Genomic DNA, 25,341 nt, shown 5'->3' on the forward strand with positions numbered 1-25,341 from the left:
TTTTAGATTTAAATTTATTCACATTTTCCAGATTAGTACACTTTATGGCTTCATCACCTTCCAGGTGTCGGCCAGCACAGTTCAATTCGGAATCCTAGTGGACATTCCGGGTCGGAGTGTGTCAATTTGTGTAAATAAATATCTTAGAATAATTAGGTAAATATCCTAAATAAATGGGATTATGTAAATAAATATCTTAGAATAATTAGGTAAATATCCTAAATGGGATTAGGATAACTTACTTGAAAGAGGTCTTCCTTGATTAGGAATGTATTTATGATAAGAATGAGGGATAATTCTATCATAAATACCTTTGACTTTTCATATGGGTAAGGGTGCCTTGGGCAGTCGTTGATCTCTGCCTGCTCTACCTCAGCTGTGCGTGGTGAATGAGGCTGCTCCCTGCTCATTTAGAAGGGGCAGTTTTGTGTTTCTTGGGAAATAATTCACGTGTTAGCTCCATGATTTTTGGAATTATTTTTGGCTCCACACCCTCCCCCTTTCTTTATCTTATTTTTTTTAGTGAGACCACGTATCTGTACTACATTAGTGTACCATCTTATGTGACATGTGATGCATACAACTAATATTTAATGAGATAAATTCATAATTGATGTGATAGGTAAACATCACTAACCACATCAAATCATACAAAAATGTGATTTTCCTAGCATTTCTTGAGAAAAAGCAACGGATCAAGACCTGCATCAAACGTAGATAAAGTAGTGAAACTATCTTAATTTGTCTCAAAACAAAAAAGAGAATAAATTTTTTTTAAATGCCTTAATTAAATTTTCCGCCCTCCTTTGAGATCATGTGTTTGGACTTTGAACCCCTCCTTTCCCAACCGTTGCAGTTATTTAAATAATAAAAAGGAAGAACTGATTAAGTCAAACATAAAGAGAATTTCAATCTATCATACCACGTACAAAATAGGTGGATCTCAGTGGATAATACAATTTCAGATTGGATTATTTGGGCAATCTCAACTAACTATTCAACATCAATCTCTGTCATATAATAATATAATCCCATTACTTTGGCATTACTATCCATGATTTGGTACATGTTATTTTGTGTTTATGGTTTAGTACTATCTATTATCTATCACTAGAGAGTTCAACACATGGAAATGACCATAAATTTGGAGGTTTTAGTTGTTTTTACATCATTTTAAATTTAATTGGTTGATCAATCGTGGTACTGTTTCCATAAGAGTGATGTATTTCCATCTTTAGTTGTGTGCTTGAAGAGGTTGTGGACCACCAACTATCCCAGAGAAGGGTTGATTTTTTATGTCCTCTTAGACGAGAAAAATTTGAGTATAAACAGAGATATATCTCGATCGTATCTAATTCTATTTACATATAGTAATTTGTCGAAGGTTTATGACAAAGTGTTATTAAGGCCAAATAATGTCATTGAGGGATTGATGTTTGCAACACTACTTGTTGCCTCAACGATGTTAGAAAGTGAACTTCTGATACAAAATCAATTGATAACGGTGAAGATGCCTATAATCTTTTTATGGTCATTATTTATTGGATTTTTATTGCTTTATTTGTGTATGTTTGTTTTCAAATATGCTAATCCCCTAAATAATTGATGTAACCAGTCGAGACGCATTTTTATAAAGCAAGTCGACATTTCCTCTCATATCTAAATTGATAATAAAACACCATTGTAAATTAGAATGGTGAACTTCAAACCAGAAGAGGAGAATCAAAATCGGGACCTATGATGCAAGAGAGAATGCCGCAGCTGAACTACAAATCCCTTCAGGATTGAAGTAGATTACTAGGGAAAGAAAAGTGAATACAATCAAACTTTTAAACACATGATGTATAATAAACATTCTCTAGTGATTTGATTAATCAACCGAACAAGGTTAACCGTAATCCGAAATAGAAAAAAGTAAAAAACATGAAGATTTGATTGGTAAAATGACTTATTGTAAATATTGTAGCCGGTTTGTAACTTTATCGCCTTAAGGTGAGGATTATGCACTCTGCATAAAGGTCCCTGCACCAACCAAATTACAAGTTAGGGGAGTGAAATGTGGTGTTCTTTTGATGCTTGTTTTGTTATTCGACGGGATTGGATGATTTTATTTTATTTTTTATATGCGAGCAATATTTGGGGAGGGGGAACGAAATACAGGAACTCGGCTATAGTGGTAAATACTCTTATTCACGCGAGCTACGATCCTTATGTAAGTGGTTTGATATTGTGTTTAGATGCAAATACTTACACAGAGTACTGGATAGCTTCAGCAGCAATGGGAGCAGGCAAAAACTGATCAACTGTGTGGAGCAAAAACTAATCAAGAAAATTATGGAGGTGAACGTATACTTTTGGGTGAAAATGACAAAATTACTCTCGAAGCACACCAGGATTCCCACGCGCATGAAACGGACAATAACGGCTCAATCAAGGAAGAGTCAAAGGTGATCAAAATGCTATTTATTCAAATCCCTCTCATCACTTCTCATCAAATTCTCACTCAAAAGGTAACTCGCAATTTTCCTATTCAATTTAGGATTAAGTGCCAAGATTAATTGGAAGATATTATTTCACATAATATCTTGCAATTTTACTCATAATTTGACCATATGTGGCCAACCCCTATTCTCCGAATAGGGCCGGTCACTCCCCTATAAATAGCTATATTCTCCCACTAAAATGCTAATCATTCTCTACCAAAAATTCCCAAACACATTCTCTTTCAAATTTTAACTTTGGCATCAGAGATTCTTCGGCCAAAGCTCCCCCCATTCATCGTGGGCGCATGAGGCTTTTGGCCGTAATCTTAGGTGTTATTATTTTGTAGGTGCATTTTCGTCAAATGAGAAGATGACAGAAATTTGCATCCACAAATTGGTGCTTTCATTGAGAGTCTTGATTCACATGCTCGAAGAAGACTCTCGCATTCAAAGTTTCTCATTTCTTGTTCATTTGTAGACTTTTCATACGTTCTTATTCTTAGAATTTTTTATAAAATTCTTTGAATAAACGTAAAAGAAAAGTACAATAAGTAGAAATTCAGAAACCACAATGAACGGAACTTCCTACGTTCAAGGATTTGGACCACGACAATCCACGAGGCTCAACGCAACGACGAGGGGAACGACATCACCCCTATGAAGCACCACCTTGGTAGCCACCACGGTATCGGCGTTTGGCGAAGCCCAAGCCCATGGTGAAGGAGTCACCTTGCAACCACAAGCCCAGGCCCACACCACCTTGTAACAATAAGCCCAGGCCTGCGCCACAAGAGAGCTTAGCACGACCCAACTTAAGCAAGCCCAAAACCAAGTAGTTGCGGTAGGAGAACCGACCCAGCACTTGCGAGCCCAGCACGCTCTCGAGCTGAGCCCAGGCCTAGCACCCACATGCGCCGCACGTTAGATAGCCCACTCTAGTGGCCCGACCCACTTTGGCGACCCGACCCGCTCTCGTAGCCCAATCCGAGATCCAGCTCACTCTCATGGCCCTTCCAGTAGCCCAAATTGGTCCAACACCGGTTCAACTATCCCCGCTTCAGATTTTTGGACTGATAATTGAACCAGGGGCATTTTCACCCCATTTCTCCGCATATTTGATATTTCCCAACTCAAATCTTGTACCTGGGGTTCATTACACATCCACTACTTAAGAAGATGCATACCGTTCAAGCTCTTTCAACCCAAATGGCGAACAACACTTGTCTCAACAAGTCATAGACTTGACAAGCGCCCTCACGCAGCAAACGACCTTGGTGAATCAACTCTTGCAACATGCCCTAGACGAGGTATCCCAAAGTAAGACAAGGGCAGACGACAAACCTCTCCAGCAACGTCCCAATAAGCAGCCCATCGACCAGCCACAGACCGAGTGTTCGTGTAGTCTACACTTTCGATTGGACCCCCGAAATAGCGTATAGTCTTAGGACGTGGAGGAGTGTACACCCTCAGTTAGGCCCCTGGATGAGCATACACTCACAATTGGGGCCACACTCCTATAATCAACATGAGCAACCTTCCAGGCGAAATGTTAATTTATGACTAAGCCCAAAATGAGCATCCTCTACCTCACATCCAACAACCTCTTTCTTCCCCTTGGAAGAAGTTAAGTCAATCACGAGCCTCTCAACAGTGGGTAAACCCTCGCAAGTAGCAGAGGAAGTCTTATGCTTTTTCTTCACTGACGGCTCTCAAGCAGGTGACAAATATCTCTTTCTCCCCACCTTCGTTTGCAGTAGGCTCCAAAATGGTGATCGAACAAGCAAATGCCTCACCCTTGATCCTCTTAATCTCTTCTAATAAGGGCATCTCACCTTTCTCCTTATGAAGATGACTGAGTAGCCAACGTCATTCATGGTATTCAGCAGGGATCCCCAAAGCGATATGCATATTCTTCATGTCTGGAGAAATCTTGGGAATTGAACCAAATTCCGAATCTACATAAACAGAGGAGGACAAATCATAAGGCAGCTTAGCAAAAGTATAAAGAAGCTTAGAGACTAAGTACCTTACTTACCATTGATGAAGGCAGTCGAAACGCGCAGCCCAAGCGAGGAGTCGGATTTCCACTCTCCGTTGAACTCAAGGGTCTCCCTAGACCAGTCATAATCTTTTTTGCTCGAGTGATCGAGGAGCCTATGGCAAGTCCTCAACTGCCCGACACCATCGATGTGACTTATGTCAAAAAAGTACCAAAACTAGTTGGTAGTCAGGTCTAAGTCAAAGAACATACTCAAGTTGTGGAACCCCACCATCACGCGGACTGTATTCGGAGAGCACTAAGCAATAGCACACTTCATGGAGTAGATCACCTCTTGGAAGAATCAAGGCATGGAAAAGGTGAACCCCAACACGAAGTAGTAGGGTTAAACTCGATAGCTTTTCTAGAACTGCACGGCTCACGGCTGCTACCATCCTTGGCCCATTTCACGGGAACCCTAGATGGAATTGCGTGTTTAAACATCTCAAAGAAGTCCATGAACTGCTTATTGGAACCTACCTTGACATAAGCAGCTCAAAAGTAGCCCAGCTTACTTGCAGATCAGCCCTGATGATACAACGGTAGAATGAATTCATCGTTCTTATGGCTCCAGGAAGACATGTTCGAAAATCCTACAACGGCGCAAGGAGAAATTATTAAAATGCTGCTCAAAGAAAAAAAAAATCAAGATCAAGACTGCAGGAGCCCAGTAACAGCACCAGGCCCTACGACCTAGTCTCCTTTCCTCAGCCCAAAGAACGCATCAGCCCAGATTACATGGCAGGGGGCAGGCGCCCCAGCGCTGCCTCTCTTCCCCTCGCGGCCCAACAAGCCTTCACCGCCCAATTCAAATGGAAGGAGGGCTGGCTCCCCCACGCTTCCCTCTCATCACATCTCTCTCATGATGTACATGCCCAAGCCCAATAGCCCCTTCAGCCACATAGACTCGCGCCTAGTGGCCCATCTCGAGTAGCCTAGGACCGGCGCCCTAGCGCCCAGGTCCACGAGAGCCTAGCCGAGTCGTGTCATACCAGCCCCTTAGCTTCTTGCCAAGCTAAGCCTCCTGCAGCAATATGATTACCACAGCAGCAGCACAACAACCCCACGATTACCATTTTTCACTACTTTTCGACCCCTGTCAAGCCAAAAATTCAAGCCCCGAGGCTCCAAAAAATCAAGAAAAAGGAGAAAATTAATTTTTTTTCTTACCTTGGAAAAGAAGAAAAGTAACAAAATACAATTATTTACACGTGCAAGCGAAGAAGATTGCTAGGGGAGGGGGAACAAATATCCTCTGGCTTTCTCTCTTTCTTGTGGGGTTTTAATTGCACTCTAAATTTATTTAACCCCTTGCTTGACACAGACTTAAATAGGTTTTGGTGGCAATTACACATTCCCTTACATAGAAGAATTTAAATTCCAAGTCAAAAAGAAAATCTACATCAAATTGAGATACAAACTCCATTACAGTTTTGGATTCCTACACCTCCTACCCTTTCCTGCGAGCAGCCTAGTAGATGTGGGGATAATCCCAAAAATCATGGAGCTGACACATGGATTATTTCTCAAGAAAGACAAGATTGCCCCTATTAAATGAGCAGGGAGCAGCCTCATTCACCACGCGCAGCTGAGGTAGAGCAGACGAAGATCAACAACTGCTCAAGGAACCCTTGCACGTAGGAAAAGTCAAACGTATTTATAATAGAATAATCCCTTATTCTTATCATAAATACATTTCTAATCAGAGAAGACATCTTTCAAGTAAGTTGTCATAATCCCATTTATTTAGAATATTTACCTAATTATTCTAAGATATTTATTTACACAAATATCTTCGAATATTCTCACCCAAATTCCACCCTAGGTCCGGCCACCTCTAAACCCTAGAGGGCCGACCCATCTCCTCCCTTTTCTCCTATAAATACTCCATTTATCTCCAAAATTCAGAGAAGTTTAAGCTACCCCTAAAGAGGCTTTTTGCTTCTCATAAACACTCAAACACATTCTTTACAGAATTCTAACTTTGGCATCGGAGATTCTTCAGCCAAAGCCCCCCTCCCCCCCCCCCCCCCAATTTCATCATGGGCATGTGAGGCTTTTGGCCTTACTCTTAGGTGTTATTATTTTGCAGGTGCAGATTTGTCAATCAAGAAAAGGCGAAAATTTGCATCCACAATGGGGACTTTATTTATTTAAAGGAATTTGTTAAATTATTTTTAAAAGTTTAATAAGTTTATGTAGATCTAGAAGATTGAGAAAAGACACGTCATTCCTCAAGAACTGGAATAGGAAAGTATGAGTCAAACGTAATTTCGAGTGCAAAAAAATAAATGCTCTTAACAAACGAAGTTGAAGCCCTTGTATGTTGAACCGAATTTCATTTCATCTTTTTAATCTATTTTCATAATTTAACATAAATAATAAATTCAAAAATAAAAAAGTAGAAAATTAACCAACTTCGAAGGTTCAACGTAAGGGGTGTGTCTGCAGGTTAGCTACCTTCTCTCATAGGCAGACACGACGTAATCCCTCAAAGTTTTGACCAACCCCCTCATTTCTTTCCTCCATTCCCTCCCCACCTAATATATACATTTTGTATATTCATCCAGTCACTCCATCCTTACAAGTTACAAGCACATTTGCTCTTCAATCCTTTTTATCTTAATTTCAAGTTTCTACATCAACAAACACCGGGAGCCTCAACCAGTCCCTTTGTGCACTTCTAAGTGCGTATATCATATTTTTGCTTCAACTCATGATTCTGTAATTTGTTTTATCGTAAATAAACCATGATTATTACCAAAACCCTTGTTTTGTTTTGCTTTAGATCTTTGTTTAGGCTTCCTAATCTTGTAATTAACGATCTTGTCTTTTATGGGGTAGTTCTTGTTCATCACTTTTTTTTTTTTTTTTAACAGAAAAAACGTGTCTTTGATTAAGGGTAAATCACCATATTAATCACCCATTATAATCCTGTTATATTTACCTCAATATTTGGATTCGTAATTTGGTCCTCCCAGGCAATGATTTATTCAAGTCTGTTCATTGTTTACTCATCAATATCCTATTTGTTGTTTGAATGTTCTTTTTTTACTGCTAGCTGCATGTGATGTTTTACCTCACCCTTTTACTTTTTACCTGCATATGGTTAGGGATGTCTGAAGGAAAGGAAGAAGTAACTAAAACCCAAAAAGCTCCCAAATTGAATGAGAGGATTCTTTCATCTCTGTCAAGGAGATCAGTTGCTGCACATCCTTGGCATGATCTTGAAATTGGTACCTACAGTTTGACCCTAAAATAGATCTCTAACTTTTGCTTTTATCTTTCTTTTTGGTAGCAATTTTGACACACCTTTTTAGTCATGCACTCCAAATTGAATAATTTACATTTTTTTTTACGCACTCACGGAAGTGCAGGAGGCTAGAGAATGAGCGTTAAACTCACTAGCTCTTTTCATTTATTCTTTCGTTTCGGTTGTTTTTTCCTGGAAGAAACTGATCATGATGCAAAATCTTTGTCTGCAGGACCTAGTGCACCCAATGTTTTCAACGTTGTATGTATCTGCTCCGTATCAAATAACCTGAGCCAAAGCAAGCGACTAGGGGAAATCATAAATGCTGTTAATAAAATGTTGCTAATGAATTGAATTGTTTGTTGGATTGGTTCAGGTTATTGAGATAACAAAGGGAAGCAAAGTCAAATACGAACTTGACAAGAAGACAGGACTGATTAAGGTGTGAAATTAAAATTCACAGCTCTGAATTACCTTGAGAATTACTTTCCGCATATTTCAAGTATCTAAGTTCAGATGGTCCTTAAATGTTTTACATAAATTCTCAGGTTGATCGGATTTTATATTCGTCGGTAGTGTACCCTCACAATTACGGTTTCATCCCTCGCACCCTGTGCGAAGACAATGATCCACTGGATGTTCTAGTTCTCATGCAGGTGATTTATCAGATTTTTTTAAGTCATCATTTCAAAGAAATTTCGTTAACAAAATTCCATTAGAACGTAGCAAAATAATGAGTATAAGTAATGAAGTATTGATGAGTATTTATATAAATCGATGAATAAACAGGAACCTGTACTTCCGGGTTGCTTTCTGCGAGCCCGAGCCATTGGAGTAATGCCCATGATTGATCAGGTTGAGCCTCTACTACTTCTTTCTATAACTGTTCAGTTTAGTGCATGAACTTTCACAATTACTGATTCATGTTTTCAATCCAGGGAGAGAAAGATGATAAGATCATCGCAGTCTGCGCCGATGATCCAGAGTACAGACATTTCACTGAGCTCAATGACCTACCCCCTCATCGCCTTTCAGAGATTCGTTGCTTCTTTGAAGACTGTATCCTTCAGTTCACAATCATACTTTAATACTTAATGCATCACTTTAGATGTTGCACCATTTTTCTTAACATACTGTATAGACAAGAAGAATGAGAACAAAGAGGTTGCAGTAAACGCCTTTTTGCCCGTTAGCACTGCTCTTGAAGCTATCCAGTACTCAATGTAAGTTTTATCTTTAGGAACCACAAGCATCCGAGAATGGCAGTCGAAGCTCTAATGTTTCTTGTTGCTTAAGAAAGAGATTATAAATTGATGCAGTGTCTAACTTGTATGTTTTGGTGCAGGGATCTTTACGCTGAGTACATACTCCACACCTTAAGGCGGTAAACACACAAGCTACAACATTCCACTAATTACAAATAAGCCATTTTGTCAATGGCAGAAGGAAGATTCCATGCAGAACTTCCCCAGTTTTACCTTTTCTGTTCTGGATAATGATTGGTGATTGTTTGGTTGATTAAGTTGAACGAAATCATTAGAGAATGTTGTTTTCCATTTCACCTTCAATGCGGTATCATCATCGAGTTTGGGGCTTATAGCTTCAGTGGTAGAGCATCTCATCCCCTGTATTCACGACAAGAGTTTGACTCTTTCCCTCAGCATCCTTGGACTTTAAAGTGGAAAAAATTATCATCTTCAAATATTCTCGGATTTATAACTTGTGTCCACAATTATCACAAATTTACTTTGTTAATTTGCTTTTTTTTATTTATCCAGTTGGAATGAAGAATGTGTTCCAATCCTTTAAAACAATGATTTATTTTCAATTTGGACATGAGAATTCAAAAGATTGGATTTAGAAAATCCACCTCTGCTAGCAACATCATCGACATTGAAACCTAGTAAACAAGGGGCCAAGCAAATTTTGACAATGAATAAATACATACAACAGTAGGAAGAAGTTGTTACCTTCCTTCCCCTTATACCTCCTCTCGTTCTGTTCCCATCCTGCAATTAGGTTTGATGAAAGGAACTCTTTTAGACCTGCAATTAAGTTTGATGAAAGGAACTACGTCTCATCTTCTAGACCACTTTTTAACGATCATATTTGCAAAAAATCATTCAAATTGGAAACATTTCGCTCATCCAACTAGTACCATATAAATAGACGTATCTAGTGCTTGGTTGAACAACGAAGTATCACTTTGTTGATCAAACGTCTATATTGTTTTCGATTTGGTTGACTTTTTTTATGAGTGCGAAGAATAACGGACTACTGAGAATAGGAAAAACAAACGGAGAAAGTACAAGGAGCATGATAGCCAACACCAAATCTTCTCTTCCATCGTATTGCTTGTGTGAGAAGCTGAAGTTTCAAGACTAGAACTTGTGACTTAATCCGATAAAGCAGAGATTGAATGCCACTAAACCAAATGATCATGTGCATATATTCGTGACTTCGAATAGGTAAAACCACATTATATATTGGACCCCAATCATAACCAGCTAAATGAAACTTTGTTAAAATAATTTCCTGCTTGCATTTTCTACTTCTATTCAATTCGATAAGCAGTACATTTTGAACACTTCAGGTAAATTACAGCTTGTTCTTGGTAAACAGCAATGCTGAGGCATTCACAACCAGAAAAATAGAGTTGCAAACACCGGCACCCGTCATGCCATCACGAGTATAACTTATTTAAAAGCTCCAAGAGAAGAACTGCTGCCGAGTCCCTGGCCTTCTTAACACTGGGCATAGGCTTCCCAACACATTCGTCTGTCCATCCCCCGTCTGAGGTATTCACACGTACGGCAAATGTGAACTTCTTTGCATGTGCAGGGCCACCCTCATTTACACACCTAAAAATACAAACATATCAAATGTTTAAGTTTGTTATTGTACACTGCCAGTGTACTTTTTGCACTCTTTCTCACTTTTCCCCCTATAATACTATCACTCAATTGCTAATGTGCACTAGACACATTAGAGGGGCAACTATGCGGACAGAAATTAGATGACGAAAGCCAACACTACGAACAGCGTACAACAAATAAATATACATTAAAAATTCATAAGCGAAACAGACCAAAGTAATAGTGAGTGAAATGATACCACAATGTTTTACAGAAAAATATCATTTGAAAGTAAAAGTGCTCAGAACATAAGACGAGTAACAAAATATACAGGATATGTTCTAATAACTAAAATGGTAAGACCTACCTGTTTTGTGTCGAATTCATGCTGCCATCTTCGGGCGTCCCAGAAATCTTGGCCCATCTCACCACAATAATGGCCCACTTGGAAACCAGTTACCTCACGAATAACTTCTGCTTGCTGAATATGAACAAGACAAACGTATCATAAACTCAAAAGCTGCAAATTGCAATGGATGGACGCCACATAAAGTACTTCTAAGCAAAAATCAAGCACTTAAACTTGTGCATACATTACCTGATAAACAAGGGGAACTTTAGGAACGATAAATACAGAGAGCATCTTTTTGTTCTGCTTTTGCTGCATATCATTGCAAACACTTTGCATGAGGAGAACAGCAATGAGTGTCTTTCCGGCCCCAGTTTCAAGAAAAGCTATTGTATTTCTCTTCTTTGACTGTTCGAGCACATCCAATTGATACTTTCTGACTTGTTCCTCGGGAGTTTTTTCTTTAACCTCTTCGGGTTTCTTGTCAGCCTTCCCATTGCATTCCTTGTTTTTGACATCGGCTATCCTACCCTCTTTGTTATGATCAGGTTCGTAAGTTCCTAATCGGAAAACAAGCTCAATGGTTCCCAACTTATCCCTCTCCCAATAACCCTTTGCCTCCCTATCTCTACCAACCTCCCTCCTATAATAACTACCATAATTCTCTCTTCTCCTAATCCGATCTCTATCTCTATCTCTATCCCTCCAATCAATATCCTCAGAATCACAAGGCCTCTTCCTACTAAAACTTTTGTCCCTCATGTTATATTGCCCTCTACCGGAACTATACCTCTCATTCCTACCATTATCCAAAGCAACCCTCTTAAAGAACCTCTCCTCACCATCCATATCTCTCTTCCTCACAACCCCATTGCCCTTCCTCTTCTCATACCTGTGATAACCACACCGATCATCCTTACTCTCTCCATTATCACCCTCTGAATTCCTCCCTCCACTCCAAACATTGTGTCCAACCGTGTCATCAACATTCCCCCACTGCACAACCACAGGTGGCTCAATCTTAGCACAACCCTCAACAGCAGCATTGCCAATAACACCATTGGCATTCACATCCAAGTTCGGATCAGTCACACCAGGGAGGCCAGCTCCACTCTTGAAACTGTCGAGAAAGTGATCAATCCCCCCGAAAAAATCGCCCACCAACCCATCCTCCTCCTGGCTGCAGCCATTGCCATTGGCCGCCGCCACCACAGGAGGAGGACCACAAACTGGAGGTTCACAGAACTCCACGAAATCACCAATTACAGCACACGGTATGTCCTCACAAGCATCCAACCAGTACGAGGGCCGAACAGCCCCCTCACTGGGAGCACCATTCCCAGTGTCCCCTGAAACCCTAGCCTCCTCCATTGCTAAACTCCAGTATATATTTCAGACTATATCTTTATAAATAATATGTATAACAATCTATATAACTAAAATAATTGTATAAAAATTTAAATTCAGCTGAATCCAACCAAACAACAACAATAATTAAATCGAAAACGAAAGGCGAAGAGTGTTAGAGAGAGAGAGAGAGAGAGAGAGAGAGAGTAAGAGAGGAGTGGATAGACCGTACGGATACGCAGAATGAATGAATGATTGAAGAACAATGGTGGTCTTTCAAGAAGATACCCTAATTAAAGACCACAACTTTTCTTCCTTTTTTTTTTTTTCTTATTTTTTGGAGATTTTATTTCTTTTTTCTGAGAATCCCACGGTCTATCTACGCCTATTCTGCTCTCTATCTCTCTTCTTCTTCTTCCTCTGTGACCGGATCCACACTGCTTCCTCCGTGCTCTCTCACTCTTGATTCCCTTGCTCTCTGCTTTCAGATTTTTAGAGAGAGAAACAGGGCGGTGAGAGGAGAGAGGAGAGAGGGAGAAGGGCAAAAACTCTGATACTTTTCCCGTATCATACTTTTGACATTCCCTTTCTACCATTTTCCCCTCTTTTATCCATGTTGATAAATTCCCTCTTTTGCCCCTCTTGAGATTTTTCGATATATCCAAACTACATGTTAGTATTCTATGTCTTATAATACAAACGGATGATATATTACACTTTCAGGCTGTGTTGAGTGCGAGCAAAGAAGTTTCCAGATGGAAAATCACTTCCTTTCCTATGTTTGATAAATTAAGTTTAAAAAAAAGAAATATTAATAAATATGTAATTACCGTCGGAAAATAAGGTAATTATACCAAATTTATGATAGATGGAAAAAATATCTCAGTGTGTCGAAAACACGGTTTGATACACTAAGTATTATAATATAAACGGTTAAAAAAAAACTTCAAGTATTCAACTATTTATATTGTGACACTTGATGTGCCGAGTCGTATTCACGGCACATTGAAAACTCTTTCAATGGATGGAAGGTTTACATGTCTCCCTATATTCCATCATTTCTTGCAGACCTTGACATTAATTACAAAATTTTAGGAAAATATTTTCTACATATCAAACGCACCCTTAAAATATTACTTTATTTATTTTGAAAAACGACATTATTTACATTAGAAATGGGATGGGCTAAACTGCATAATGAGTTAGCAATAATTTGATTTAAATTCGTTTTTGGTGATATTCGAACGTAAGATCTCTTATCACAAACAAAGAGAAATATCGCTAAACAGTAATACTAAGTGACAAGTATACAAATAAAATAACATAAACGCATATTATAGCCTAAAACAGTAACGCTACATGACAGGATTATGTAAAGTGCCAATCAGCCTCAGCCTATAGGGCGTTGGACCTTTTTCCGATTTCGTTGGCGATTTTTAACACTGTTTGAACGTGACAAATTGTAGGACAACAACATTCGGATTTCGGACAACCTTCATTTCCACTGGCTTTGTACTTTCCGATTGGCTGTTTGAGTGTGGAGTCCCTGTGGATTGTGGAATCCCACCCGGTGATCTAGGGGGGAATAACAGAGCAACCGCATTGTTCGTCGCGAAGTCAACGGGACCTCCCGAACGTCGGATCGGAGACAGTGAACGAGATGGGAATAATGGGCGAGATCAGGTTGATATTTTATTTGGGGCCTCCAAATGAGACTTGTCGTTACTGAGGTTTTCTTTTGGATGCATATGGTGCTTGATGGTATTTTCTAGTCAATGTTTGATGTGGAGGAGTAGATTGATTAGCTCAAACTAAAAAAGTACTCGTTTGATATTTTATTTTTATTTTTTAGTTTTCAGTTCTAAATTTTGAGAACTCAAAAAAATAACTTTGATTTTTTTGGTTAAAAACTAAAAATAAAAACAACTCAAATTGAATGGTTATTAAACAACTGATAAAATCTAATTATGTGCAATCAAGGGAAGGAAAGATATCATTTCTGGATCTCTTCCACTAAGGTCACCGGATGAACTGATCTGAATCCTTAAAATTTCTTTAGACGGCTAAAATTATTATAACTTTTAAAAATGACCTATGTTTTTAAATGTATGGTGAACGTACACCATACACCATAACTATAGTGATGGAGAAATTTTTTATTGTGATCGGAACATATGTGGTACATCACGTGTTTTTATGTAAGTGGTGGGAAATTTTACTTTATAAGTTATTAACTTTTTAACACACGTATCCCACCATTTATATAATGATACGTTGTGTACCATCTCGTGTGCTGGTCATATTGAAAAATCTCTCATAATAGTGAGCAAAAATACGCGTATTCCTCATAATTATTGGTATACTACACATAATGCTTTCTCCATTCACCCTATTCACATAATTTACCACAACAACAACGACCAAAAACAAAGAGAAAAAAGAAAAAGAAAACCAGTCTATTCACATGGGTCGGCTAAAAGCTATATGGACTGGCCCTAAAATATTTCTTTTGAGACGAAAACTATTTCCTAAGCCCTTTGCTAAGTGTTATGGTAATGGGCCTAACATGAAATATAAATGTAATCTTACACATATTACCCATTTTTCTGTGGTGCACATGCCTGCATGCATATTTGAATAGAAACCGTTGGATCAATCTAGACAGTCAATAGAAGAATGAATGATTGAGTTACAACCGGGTGTTTATTTTGAAAATTATGCCTAAGTTTGAGTCGAATAGAGATTAAGGGTAACTCTCGGATTTTTATTTTTCAATTGGATCTAATCGGTTGTAACTTAACCACTGTTCTATATAATCACCGTCTAGATCAAACTAACGGTTCTAATTTAAATGTGTAAATAGGCATGTGCATTAGAGGAGGCCCTCCACATATTACAGGAGCTGTTTCTGTTATTTCTCTATGAACATTAAGGTACTTTTGTTTTCACAAACTTTATGTAAACAAGACAAGATGAAAACACACTCGAATGATGAGCCCAAGTTAGGCCAGCTCCAAATGAAAGGAGAATAAGGGTATTAAGAAAAGGGTAACGCAACAACAGAAAGTCTTATTAGGAATGATTTTCACACCCCTACTTTTTATCATTTTCTTTTCATTTCTTCCAAGTTTCCACCACCCCTATATTTTCTTTTCTTTTCATTTCTTCCAAGTCTTAGACCTTGTTTGGCACACCGTATAAGGCATCGAATAGTACTAATAATACGGAATACAGTGTTTGGTGTCTGTTTGTATTAAATAGTCACCAGATAAAACAATCTGGTCCTACCAATTTAATACAGCCTATATCCGCTTAGTTATCCTCTCCTATAGGTTGAGATAATTAGTCGGGCTTTCACTTTTCACCAACCCCCTGGGCTCCAGCGCACTATGAACTAGTTATCAACCACAACCAAGGTACTGCCGCTCTTTCTCCCTCCCTCCAGCCCAACCGTCAGCAAAGGCTCCGGTGACAAAGGAGCCCAAGAAGGAAGAACAGCCAGTCGAAATCTGGGTTTTCAATTATGGTGAAATCTGCACAAACAAGGTTCAAAACGACCTCTTCTGAGAAATATTCTATCAATTTCTTTTCCCCTTTATCTGGTACAATACCAAACACAGTATTAAATAGTTAGTATTTAATTCGATATTACACCAAATGTCCGACTAATTTAGTCAGTACTATCTGATGACTATTTATCATATCCGACTGAAATAGTCAATACAATCCAAGCTGTCAAACAATGCCTAAAAGACCCAATATCTATATTTCTTTGGCACCCTCAGTTATGAGAAAAGCTTTTCTTCACAAGTGATGAGTGTTTGAATAGCAGTTGCTCCAATGGCAAGCTATCATTTTTATTTTTGTACGAACAGATTAGCTTTTTTTTTTTTTTTTTTTTAAAAGAAGAAAGATTAGGCGAATTAGCGTTTCAGAAATGGTCGTGTGTGAGGCACCTGCTCTCATCCGGAGGGTTGAAGACCATTACACCCAAAAATCCCCCGGCCGTCCCTCCTCCACCAAATTTATTGATAATAATGAGATTAGCATGTTAAACATTTGCACTGAGTTAGAGCCTATCCAAGTCTAGAGCCGGTTCCACCGTCTGTGCCCAAGTTTTTATTTTTAAATTACATTTATTAAATATTTCATCTAAAAGGCAAGCAAACATACCCAAAAAAATGATACAAAGAGAAGAAAAACAGAAGTTGGGTATACATTGGTCGGTGGTTTTGGAACCCTATTCCGATTTCTACTTACTTGGGTTTAATTTCTGGTTGAAAAGGAACTTGGAGATGCAATGAGAAGTCGACTTTGGTGCAAATTAAGTACACATTATTTATTACGTACTGCCAAAGGCTCCCACCAAACACCCCTTCCCAACCCACTTTTCAAAATTCCCTGCTGCATGTGGATCACGCTTTCGTTCCCACATGCACAAATAACAGTCACAACCTGCAAGTATACAAATTGAGTTTCCCTTTCCATCTGCAATTCGAGTACTCAAAAATCAACCTTTAAGGTGTTTGTGTTTTTAAAGAAATGCTAATTAGTGACTAGCTTTGTGAGGAATATGATCGAGCAGGTGGTGATCTTCCATATTCTGATCTTGTTCCCTACGAGTGCTAGTTACTTTAAAGGAATTTTAACGAAAAGTTTTCGGTACTGTTCATTCTAACGAAAAATCACATTTTTACACTAAAAAGTCAATCCTAGTACTATTCACTTTACCCTTTATTTTGTCCTTATCATTAAAACTCAAAATTTTCAAGTCATTTTCATTAGTTTTCCTTACTGTTTTAAATTAACATCTTACCTTAGTTCCTTATATGTTGAAGAACATAAAAAGTCCACATCGAACACTTGACGGAGTGGTTTTACTTGTAATTGCATTGAAGTCCTTTTCTTTTGTTGATAAAATTACCTCACACATGCTGGCATACGTAGCAGATGATTAAGTTAAGGACAACGCGATGTCCCATTAGTAGTGGATCGATGAACTCTCTCTTTAAAAGTTTGACATTCAGCATGTGGCAATCTTCCATGTTTTGATCTTGTTCCATACAGGTGCTGCTTACTTTAATTAAGTTCTTACACCAGAGTCCTAGGCTCTATTTTCATTAGAATCATCATCACATACACTTTTCTCATCCATTTGGGATCCACATGTATTTAGTATCAATGTAACATTAAAATACCAATCAAGCAGGAATCGTAGCTGGGTTTTAATGGGCTATCTACCCAGCTAGTGCAAGAGGTCCTCATATCACATGTCAAAATAACTACTAGTGAAGAATTAGTGAAATTGTGTATGTTTTTCTTTACCTAAATTTGTCACTTATATATGCTTTCCTATATGCATGTATATCGGGAATTTTATTTTTCTCATGTAATTCATAAGACTTTGAATGCTGTTAAACCAAATGGTAAGGTGCTTATGTGTGAATATAAATTTGGAGCCACTGGCTAGAGTTCATTTTTTTTTTTTTTTTTTCCAAAACAGACTTCATAAGAAATTCTAGAGCACATGCATACAGTGCTAGTGCTGAATTTAACAATCAGATGTCGGTTGAATTTAAAAGGCGATGTAGACGGAACATTAATGTATAGTACAAGGACTCCAATTTTATTTACCGCATTTAACAACGGTATAACATTATCACTCCACTTAAGTACCACGCGGAAATTAATTATAGAGTTAATATTCTATGATATTATAATTGTACGTGTTTGGAAGTATTTTTAAAACAACTAAAAATGTTTTTTATTCACCAAAAGTGCTTCTAATAGCATTTGGTAAAAAAAGTTGAAGGTGCTTTTGTGTTGAAAAAAAACACTTGAAGTTCTTTCTAAGGGGGAAGAGTTGTTATGTACTTTCTTCAAGAAGTACTTGTATTTTTCTTAAAAATTTTGATGTACTCCAAATATATAGAAACCGCTCCTAAGTATAAGTGCTTTTTAAAGAAGTATTTCCAAATGGGTCATCTAAATAAATAATCGTATAATATGTGACACGCTTTGGGTGGAATGATAATGCTACATCACGACTAAAAGTGGTACGTACAAATATTTCCAAATAGGCCCGCTAAATAAATTATCGTATAAATGCATGGGCCCTCTGCTTAATTGAAGGTATCAAGTTGGACTGACACATTCCGACTTGAAATGTCCACCTAGACTCCAAATCAAGCTGTACTGGCCGATACCGGAAAGTGACGAAGCCATAATGTGCACATGTGAGCAACAATGAACCCATTTCACATGTGATGTCAGAGCATAAGTAAATTACAGTAAGGTAGGATAAGATTTATACCGTCGAGAGTATTTCCATAACAATGTTTTGCCAAAATGTCCTCGCCGACGCGAAAGCTTTGCTAATAAAACCTAGAAGGGCAAAAAATAAGGGTGAGTGATCCTGAAAATAAAGTTTTGTAAAACCTTTTCAAAACTTATAACCCCTCGCCGTAAAATAAGTATAGTTTCCAAATATATATACTACGTATAGTAAGAAAATACTTACCGTAGCCTGCAATATCTCAAGAATCCAATACATCACAATATTTCTTAAATAAACATCTAACGTCCGGTAATCACATAATCTCACATAAACAACATATCATATCGAGTGCTCATCAACATATGTTGACACATGAGTTCATGCAGAGATATTCTGACATGAACAGGACTGGGTGTAATAATGATATACCATGTAGTACTACAATCACGTGAAGACTAGCGTTATGCGCATCACATACAAGTCCTAATTGCCTATGACAATCTAGGACATGACTGGCACCCACAATGGATAGAAAGTCAGCGTACGGTGCGATGTGAACATACACGTGAAAGACTGGTCCTAGCCTGGGCAAGTACTAACACCGGTGCAACAACGATGAGTAGATAACGTAAATAAAATCATACATCGGTAAATCAATAATTTACGTCGACATAATACTATTCACTGCTGTAAATATAAATAAGGTATCTCGTAATAATATGCATACATGTGCATCCCATGGGATTCATAATAATATCACAATTTTCATCATACGTCAATTTAATTATGGCATCACTTAGAAAATGCATTATTAATCAATGTATGGAAGCTCAAATAATATAGATACTATATAAAAAGAAAAGACCCATTCACAGATACTTGCAAAGTCGTAGTCGTTCGGACAAGTAAATACGGATCTTCGATGCTAATTGTATCTAAGCATAATAGAGACCCATTAGTAAAACTTAATTAAAACGTTTGAATTTGGAGAAACGAATGACAGATTCAGAATCAGTGCGTCAAAATATGTTAAGAATGGTCCCGGGCAAATTTTGTAAAAAGTCAACAGATAACCCTAAAAACTTAACCGAGATGCCGAGCCAGTTAATACGTTAAAACTTTGGAATTTCACTAAATGGATGTCAAAAATGGACTTAGAACGTCAAATTAGCCTATGAGGTTTCCGAGAAAATTTCGAAAAAAGTCAACACAAGGAATATTCCCAAGGAATATTCTTAAGCCCATTTCAGAATTGGGCTAAGTTGGAATAATGGCCCAATGGTTTGGGCTGGGTTTAGGCTTAGGCCCTTTTTTTAACTGGGGTGGGTCAACCTGGGAAGCTTCTAGGTTACACCTACCGAACCCAGTGAAGAAGAACACCAGAATTGTGGCAGGGAAACTTCCCCGGCTTCTTTTAGCTTTGAAACTCACCCAAAATTCGCCATTTAAATACCAACATGAAGCTAGGAGAGTAAGGATTTGAATTATACCATTTTGGTTCTCAGCCATGGCCAAAAAAAACCTCGCTAGTTTGCCAGAAAAATGGGGATAATCTTTCCCAAGTTGTTTCTGCGTCTAAACACCATCAAACTGTCTCAAAAACAACCTAACCATAGTCCCAAAACATGATCTACAAAGATTTGGAGTTGTTTTTGAACTTATCTCGTCAGAGACGGTGAGAACTCGCTGGAGCAAAACTTGAAACAGTTAGGGGGGTACCACTGCTTAGAGAGAGAAGGAAGGGGAAAAGCCTCAGCTAGGTCTGAGATCATGACAAGGAAGGTCTTAAGGTAGTGGTGGTTGGTGAAGTTGCTCGCCGGGACAACGAGTAAGGTTGGAGATGATGCAGCGTTGTAGCAAGGGAAAACGAGAAATGAGAGAGAGATGAGAGTGCTAAGGGAAGAAAGAGTTCGAGAGAATGAGGAGTAGGAGAAAGAACACACGGCAATGGAGGAGTGGAGGGTTTGTAATGTGTGGACCCCAAGGGCCAAAATAAATTATTAAAATAATAAATATTAAAATAAAGATATAATAATATAAAATTTTGAATAAATATGTAAAATATAAAATAGTGTTGCAGTCACATTTAGAATAAGAATGTGATTGTGTAAATCCTAGGGAATCTAGGAATGTATCTTATATTCCTATTAGGATTAGATTACCTATTAAATGTTGTAATCTTAAAGGGAAAGGTTTTACCCTTTCTACTACTATAAATAAAGGCACAATGGCACTACTAGAAATTTGGCTATAAGCCACTCTTTTCATTCGGTGGCTATTGTCAAGTGTTGCCACTCATATTGGTGGCAAACCTGTATGGCCACCAAGCACCCACTAAACTAGAGAGTGTGGCCTATGTAGAGGACTTTATTGTTACAATGGTTACCAATATTACATTGGTGGGTATGTGAATAGTACAACATTTTTATATTTTATAATTATTTCTAAATTTCAAAGCATGTCATTGTCTCTCTTATTAGTGGCTAGGTTTGAGACTAACATTGGTGGCTTTTATACTCATACACCCACTAATCCTATGTGTCTCTATTAGGATCAGTGGCTTTTAAAGTTAGGCACCAACAGTGGTGTGAATCTATAGCATTCCAAATGTCCGGTAGGTTGGAATTGTATTACATGCATTTTAGTAATAGCTATGTACTCTATTAAAACTCATCTTCTTAATATAGAATTGGCAAGAAATTTAAATTTGCAAAAGGATTCACATTGACAACCAACCACACTTTATATCCCCATACATTTATCAATAACAAGGTTTGTCTCTATTAAAGACACCATATTACATTCAAGTCTGTTGTCCAACACATCCAAGTACCCAAGGATGATGACGTTACATTTTGTTTCACCTATGTACCTATGCACATCCACCAACAACAAACTGAACAAACAACTCCACCCACTTGGATCTATGCATTCCCTATGGCATTTGTATATATACATGAAGCAAAATTCACAAAAACGTATCACAGTTAGCTTATCACTTACTGAAGCCAGTGACATTCACCATGCATGGACGATACCCAAGCTCATCATCTGTGCCATTATTCTGTACCACAACAAAACCCTCATCTTCAACTTCTCCACTTGCTTGGATATCCGTACCATTCCCTTGTTCAATTCTATTGACACAAACTTGAGGCACATCAATGTGATTTGGTTCCACCATGCCTCTATCAGCAGCCCTCTTCAGCGCGAACATAATTTCAGCCCTCATTTCACGCTTCATATTCTCCACTTCCAATTCCACCTGTCTATTGTGTGCCACCATTGACTCGGCATATTCTTTCCTCAATTGTGCAACCACATTTGCTGCCTCAATCCTTTGCCTTTCTTCTCTCTCACTTGCCTCCATCTTAAGTTTCTCAATTTCAAAGTTAGCAGCTTTTCTTTGCTCCTCATACGATGCTTTAATTGCTTCAACCTCTCTACAAATTCCCCTTTTCTCAATTATAATACCTGGCACATCAGACCACACAACCCCTGTCCCAAACCCTCTTACACGGTTGTCTCTCTCAGGGCCCAATACATTAGCGTACACAATATGCCGAACCTCATCAGTTATGATCTCATTCTTATCCTCGTACAACTTCAGGTTTGTATTGAATTCATCCTGCAAGTTGTTTCCAAAATTAATTACCAATGTATTTGCACTGTATATACATTTGAAAGCCTTCTAAATCAAAGATATTCCAACTATGTTTCTAAAAAAAACTAGTACTATTAGTTATTGTTCTGTTCTTCAGACTACAGTGCCTACCAATAAACTCATATGCATCAGAATCTTTCATTACTTCACTGTATTCACTAATGCAAGCTGCTGTTGCCTTATGCTCTTTGTTTCACTGACATTAAATAGCACATAATCTAATACACCTGATTGTTCACAATCCACAAACCTTTTATATATCTCACCTACAGATAAATTGTAGCAGCCGGTAATTGATGGCATACTTACAATTATTGCAGCTGATCGAGCATCCACTGGTTCCCCATTCTTCCGAGTATGTGTTAGCGTAAAGAATGTAATGCGGTCTGGTTTGCTTCCATTCGCTTGTTCCTGTTAACAGAAATTGTCAAACAACTAATTGACAAGTAATTTCATAACATTGTTTTCGACCGGCACCTTCATTCCATGTGCACTAACATGTAGTTAAGTTACCATAACACAGAACTCACGGCAGAGCCTTACATGTTCGTGTCTGATTTGCGCAAAAGACTTGGTTCCAGTCGTGTGATTTATTTGTAGCGCTTTCCTGTTCTTTCTACATGATGTAGCACGCTTCTACAGATGCCAAGTTTAGCATGCATTATTAGGGCTATGTGAAAGGAAATTCATCCTAATTTCCAATACATACAATCCATACATTTATCATCCACATTATGTCATAACTAAATAAAGCATATATGGTGCATAAAAAAGGAAGAACTTTGATCATTGTGTGTGCTACCTGAGCATCTACAGTGTCCCATAGCTATACTAACAATTTCCATTGGCCTTGGTTGACTCGGCCATCATGACAATGGAACCTCTCCGCTAACGGTGAGTGCAGGCATGGAGTATAGTATGCCTTCTTCAGGTTTGCCTTGTAATCCTTCCATCTATCATTCAACTTCTTCTCACAAACCTGCCGAATTTTGGGCTCCAATTCGAGTGTTATAGCATCTGTCCAATCAAGAGTCCCCTGCCCATGTACATATACATGATGTTGTTAATTATGCACCATCATTTAATACATGAATTATGAATTTGTATAGTGAACCCATAATACCCATCCAGTAGGTTTCAAATATTTGTCTAATCGTACAAATTAAATTTACAGTAGACAAAGTTAAAAGAAGCCTCATTGCGCATCACCAATCTGCATATATGCTGCCTTTTAGTGGTGTATAATGTGTTTTGGACCGTATTGTAATTGTCTATGGAGCCTCTTACGACATAATTGGTGCATCTCATTTCAAATATATCACAATGAACCCCAATTTATTGTACTGCTACTTTCTAAGTCACCAACTGCAAAATAATTGACATGGCCAATGAAAAGTTAAACTTGTGTATGGATAACAACAGTTAAGGTCAAAGTAGGTTTGGAATGCATTAATCATAATTAAAAGCCTAAGGCTTCAACCCTGCTTGTTGAGTAAGTCAATAATAGGCCATGTGATGGCATTATGTGGTTTTTTTTTTTATTCCAGGGTTAAAACTAAAAAGCAATGAAATAAGTAGCTATATATATAAGACAACCAACCAACCATTAATGCCTTTACTGTTGATTTACCTTAATCCTCTGCCAAGCACGATCCATGTTTGAAGCCCTGTAGAAATGCCTCCAATCAACTACATTAATTGGAAAAATATGATGCTTCTTGAGCTAGCATTCCTAAGAACCTAGAAAATCTAGCAACGGTATGAGGAGGCTCTACCGGCTGCCCTTGCTCATTAAATTTCATCAGCTCCTTTGTACCATTTGGTGCCCATCGTGGCCTATTTATTCCCCTACTCGCCTGCACTGAACGGGTTATACGTTGACGTTCATCCACGATGCCTTCGACATTATTTGGAATTGTGAATTGCTGTATGTGGTCATGTTCCATCAGGTTGAATGCCAGTGGTTGAGTTTCGATGCCTTCGTCAATCGACATTGATGCAACTGAGTTATTCTTGCTGACCCACAGCACCTTCGTAATAACTTTTCATGTAAACACAACACAAGAGTGTTTAATTAACATTTGTAAACAAAAGCATTTCAATTTAACACCTCAATTAATTTCCTAGTAAGAAGAGAAGAGTGGTAGATACCTGCTGCAATGGCTTTAATGTAACCTCTCTGCCTGAAGATAATTTGTTCTTTGAGTTGATAGCTTGATGCATCTAAACAGCTAAAGTGAATAAAGTTAATTAAATGAATCCACACACGTTTCCTATTTGAGAGCAGCAAATTGAAAATTTGGCAGATACTTAACTTGAGCGGGAAATCCTCCCGCCCAGTAATCCCTAGGAAAACAATTATTTAATTCATACACACTTATGGAGGTCAGCAGGTAGCCACACAAAATGGCCAGGTGTTGCTATTACCAAATAAATTAATTGGCAACCCATTAAATAATTGATCAGTCTGTGAGGTGGCAGATGGTTGATGAGATTGGCATATGCATTGTGTGGTCAAATTTGAGTGCTTTTGTAAGAAGAATCCTGGAACTATTAATTGTTCACACCCTAATTAAATGTTAATCCACTAAGTGGGTGTGAACTTACAATTAAGTGCCCTGCCCTCCATTCTAATCTTAATTATAAATATCAACCTTGAAGAGGTTTTTGGACGTACAGCAGTTTCAACTTCATCTGAAATTTACACCTAATCACCAATGTCGCCTTTATTCCCAAATGCTCGCAGACAGTTATTTTGTAACAGAAGTGAACACCTTTTTCCTACAGTGGATCATGAAGTGCTTAGTCCCACGATGCGTGCCCCAACCAATAACATTGCAACCCCAGTTCCCACCCAAGAAAACCTTGTCCCTGTGCTCACTGCCAATCATGAAGATCCTGATTTTTGGCGTTACCTAGAAGCTAACTTTCACATTGAATTCGAGTACGAGCAAAACCCCACACTGGATTCAGGTGCTAACCAGGAGTTCAAATCCCCTGCAAAGACAACTACTACTTCGGGTGAATGGAACGACTTCTCGCATGGCTCTAACATGCTTGTTTACCCTCCTCAAT

At 38.3% G+C, this 25,341-nt stretch overlaps 2 protein-coding genes across 2 annotated transcripts; one reads left to right on the forward strand and one right to left on the reverse strand.

The window, feature by feature from the left end:
- Positions 1-7,636: 7,636 nt before the first annotated feature.
- On the forward strand, positions 7,637-9,162 carry LOC137735739 (soluble inorganic pyrophosphatase 1-like). The gene is made up of 8 exons (XM_068475181.1): positions 7,637-7,757; positions 8,007-8,035; positions 8,151-8,216; positions 8,323-8,430; positions 8,564-8,629; positions 8,713-8,833; positions 8,916-8,997; positions 9,120-9,162. Exons 1-8 carry the CDS (start codon positions 7,637-7,639, stop codon positions 9,160-9,162), a joined length of 636 nt encoding a protein of 211 aa, XP_068331282.1.
- A 1,610-nt stretch (positions 9,163-10,772) lies between these two features.
- Positions 10,773-12,871, reverse strand: LOC137735569 (endoribonuclease Dicer homolog 1-like). Its single transcript, XM_068475000.1, has 2 exons — positions 11,228-12,871; positions 10,773-11,110 (listed from the first exon to the last, which is right to left on the reverse strand). Exons 1-2 carry the CDS (start codon positions 12,347-12,349, stop codon positions 10,931-10,933), a joined length of 1,302 nt encoding a protein of 433 aa, XP_068331101.1. The 5' UTR covers positions 12,350-12,871; the 3' UTR covers positions 10,773-10,930.
- Between the last annotated feature and the right edge of the window lie 12,470 nt (positions 12,872-25,341).

Source organism: Pyrus communis, chromosome 5 (assembly GCF_963583255.1).
Source record: "Pyrus communis chromosome 5, drPyrComm1.1, whole genome shotgun sequence".
NCBI classification, from domain to species: Eukaryota; Viridiplantae; Streptophyta; class Magnoliopsida; order Rosales; family Rosaceae; genus Pyrus; species Pyrus communis.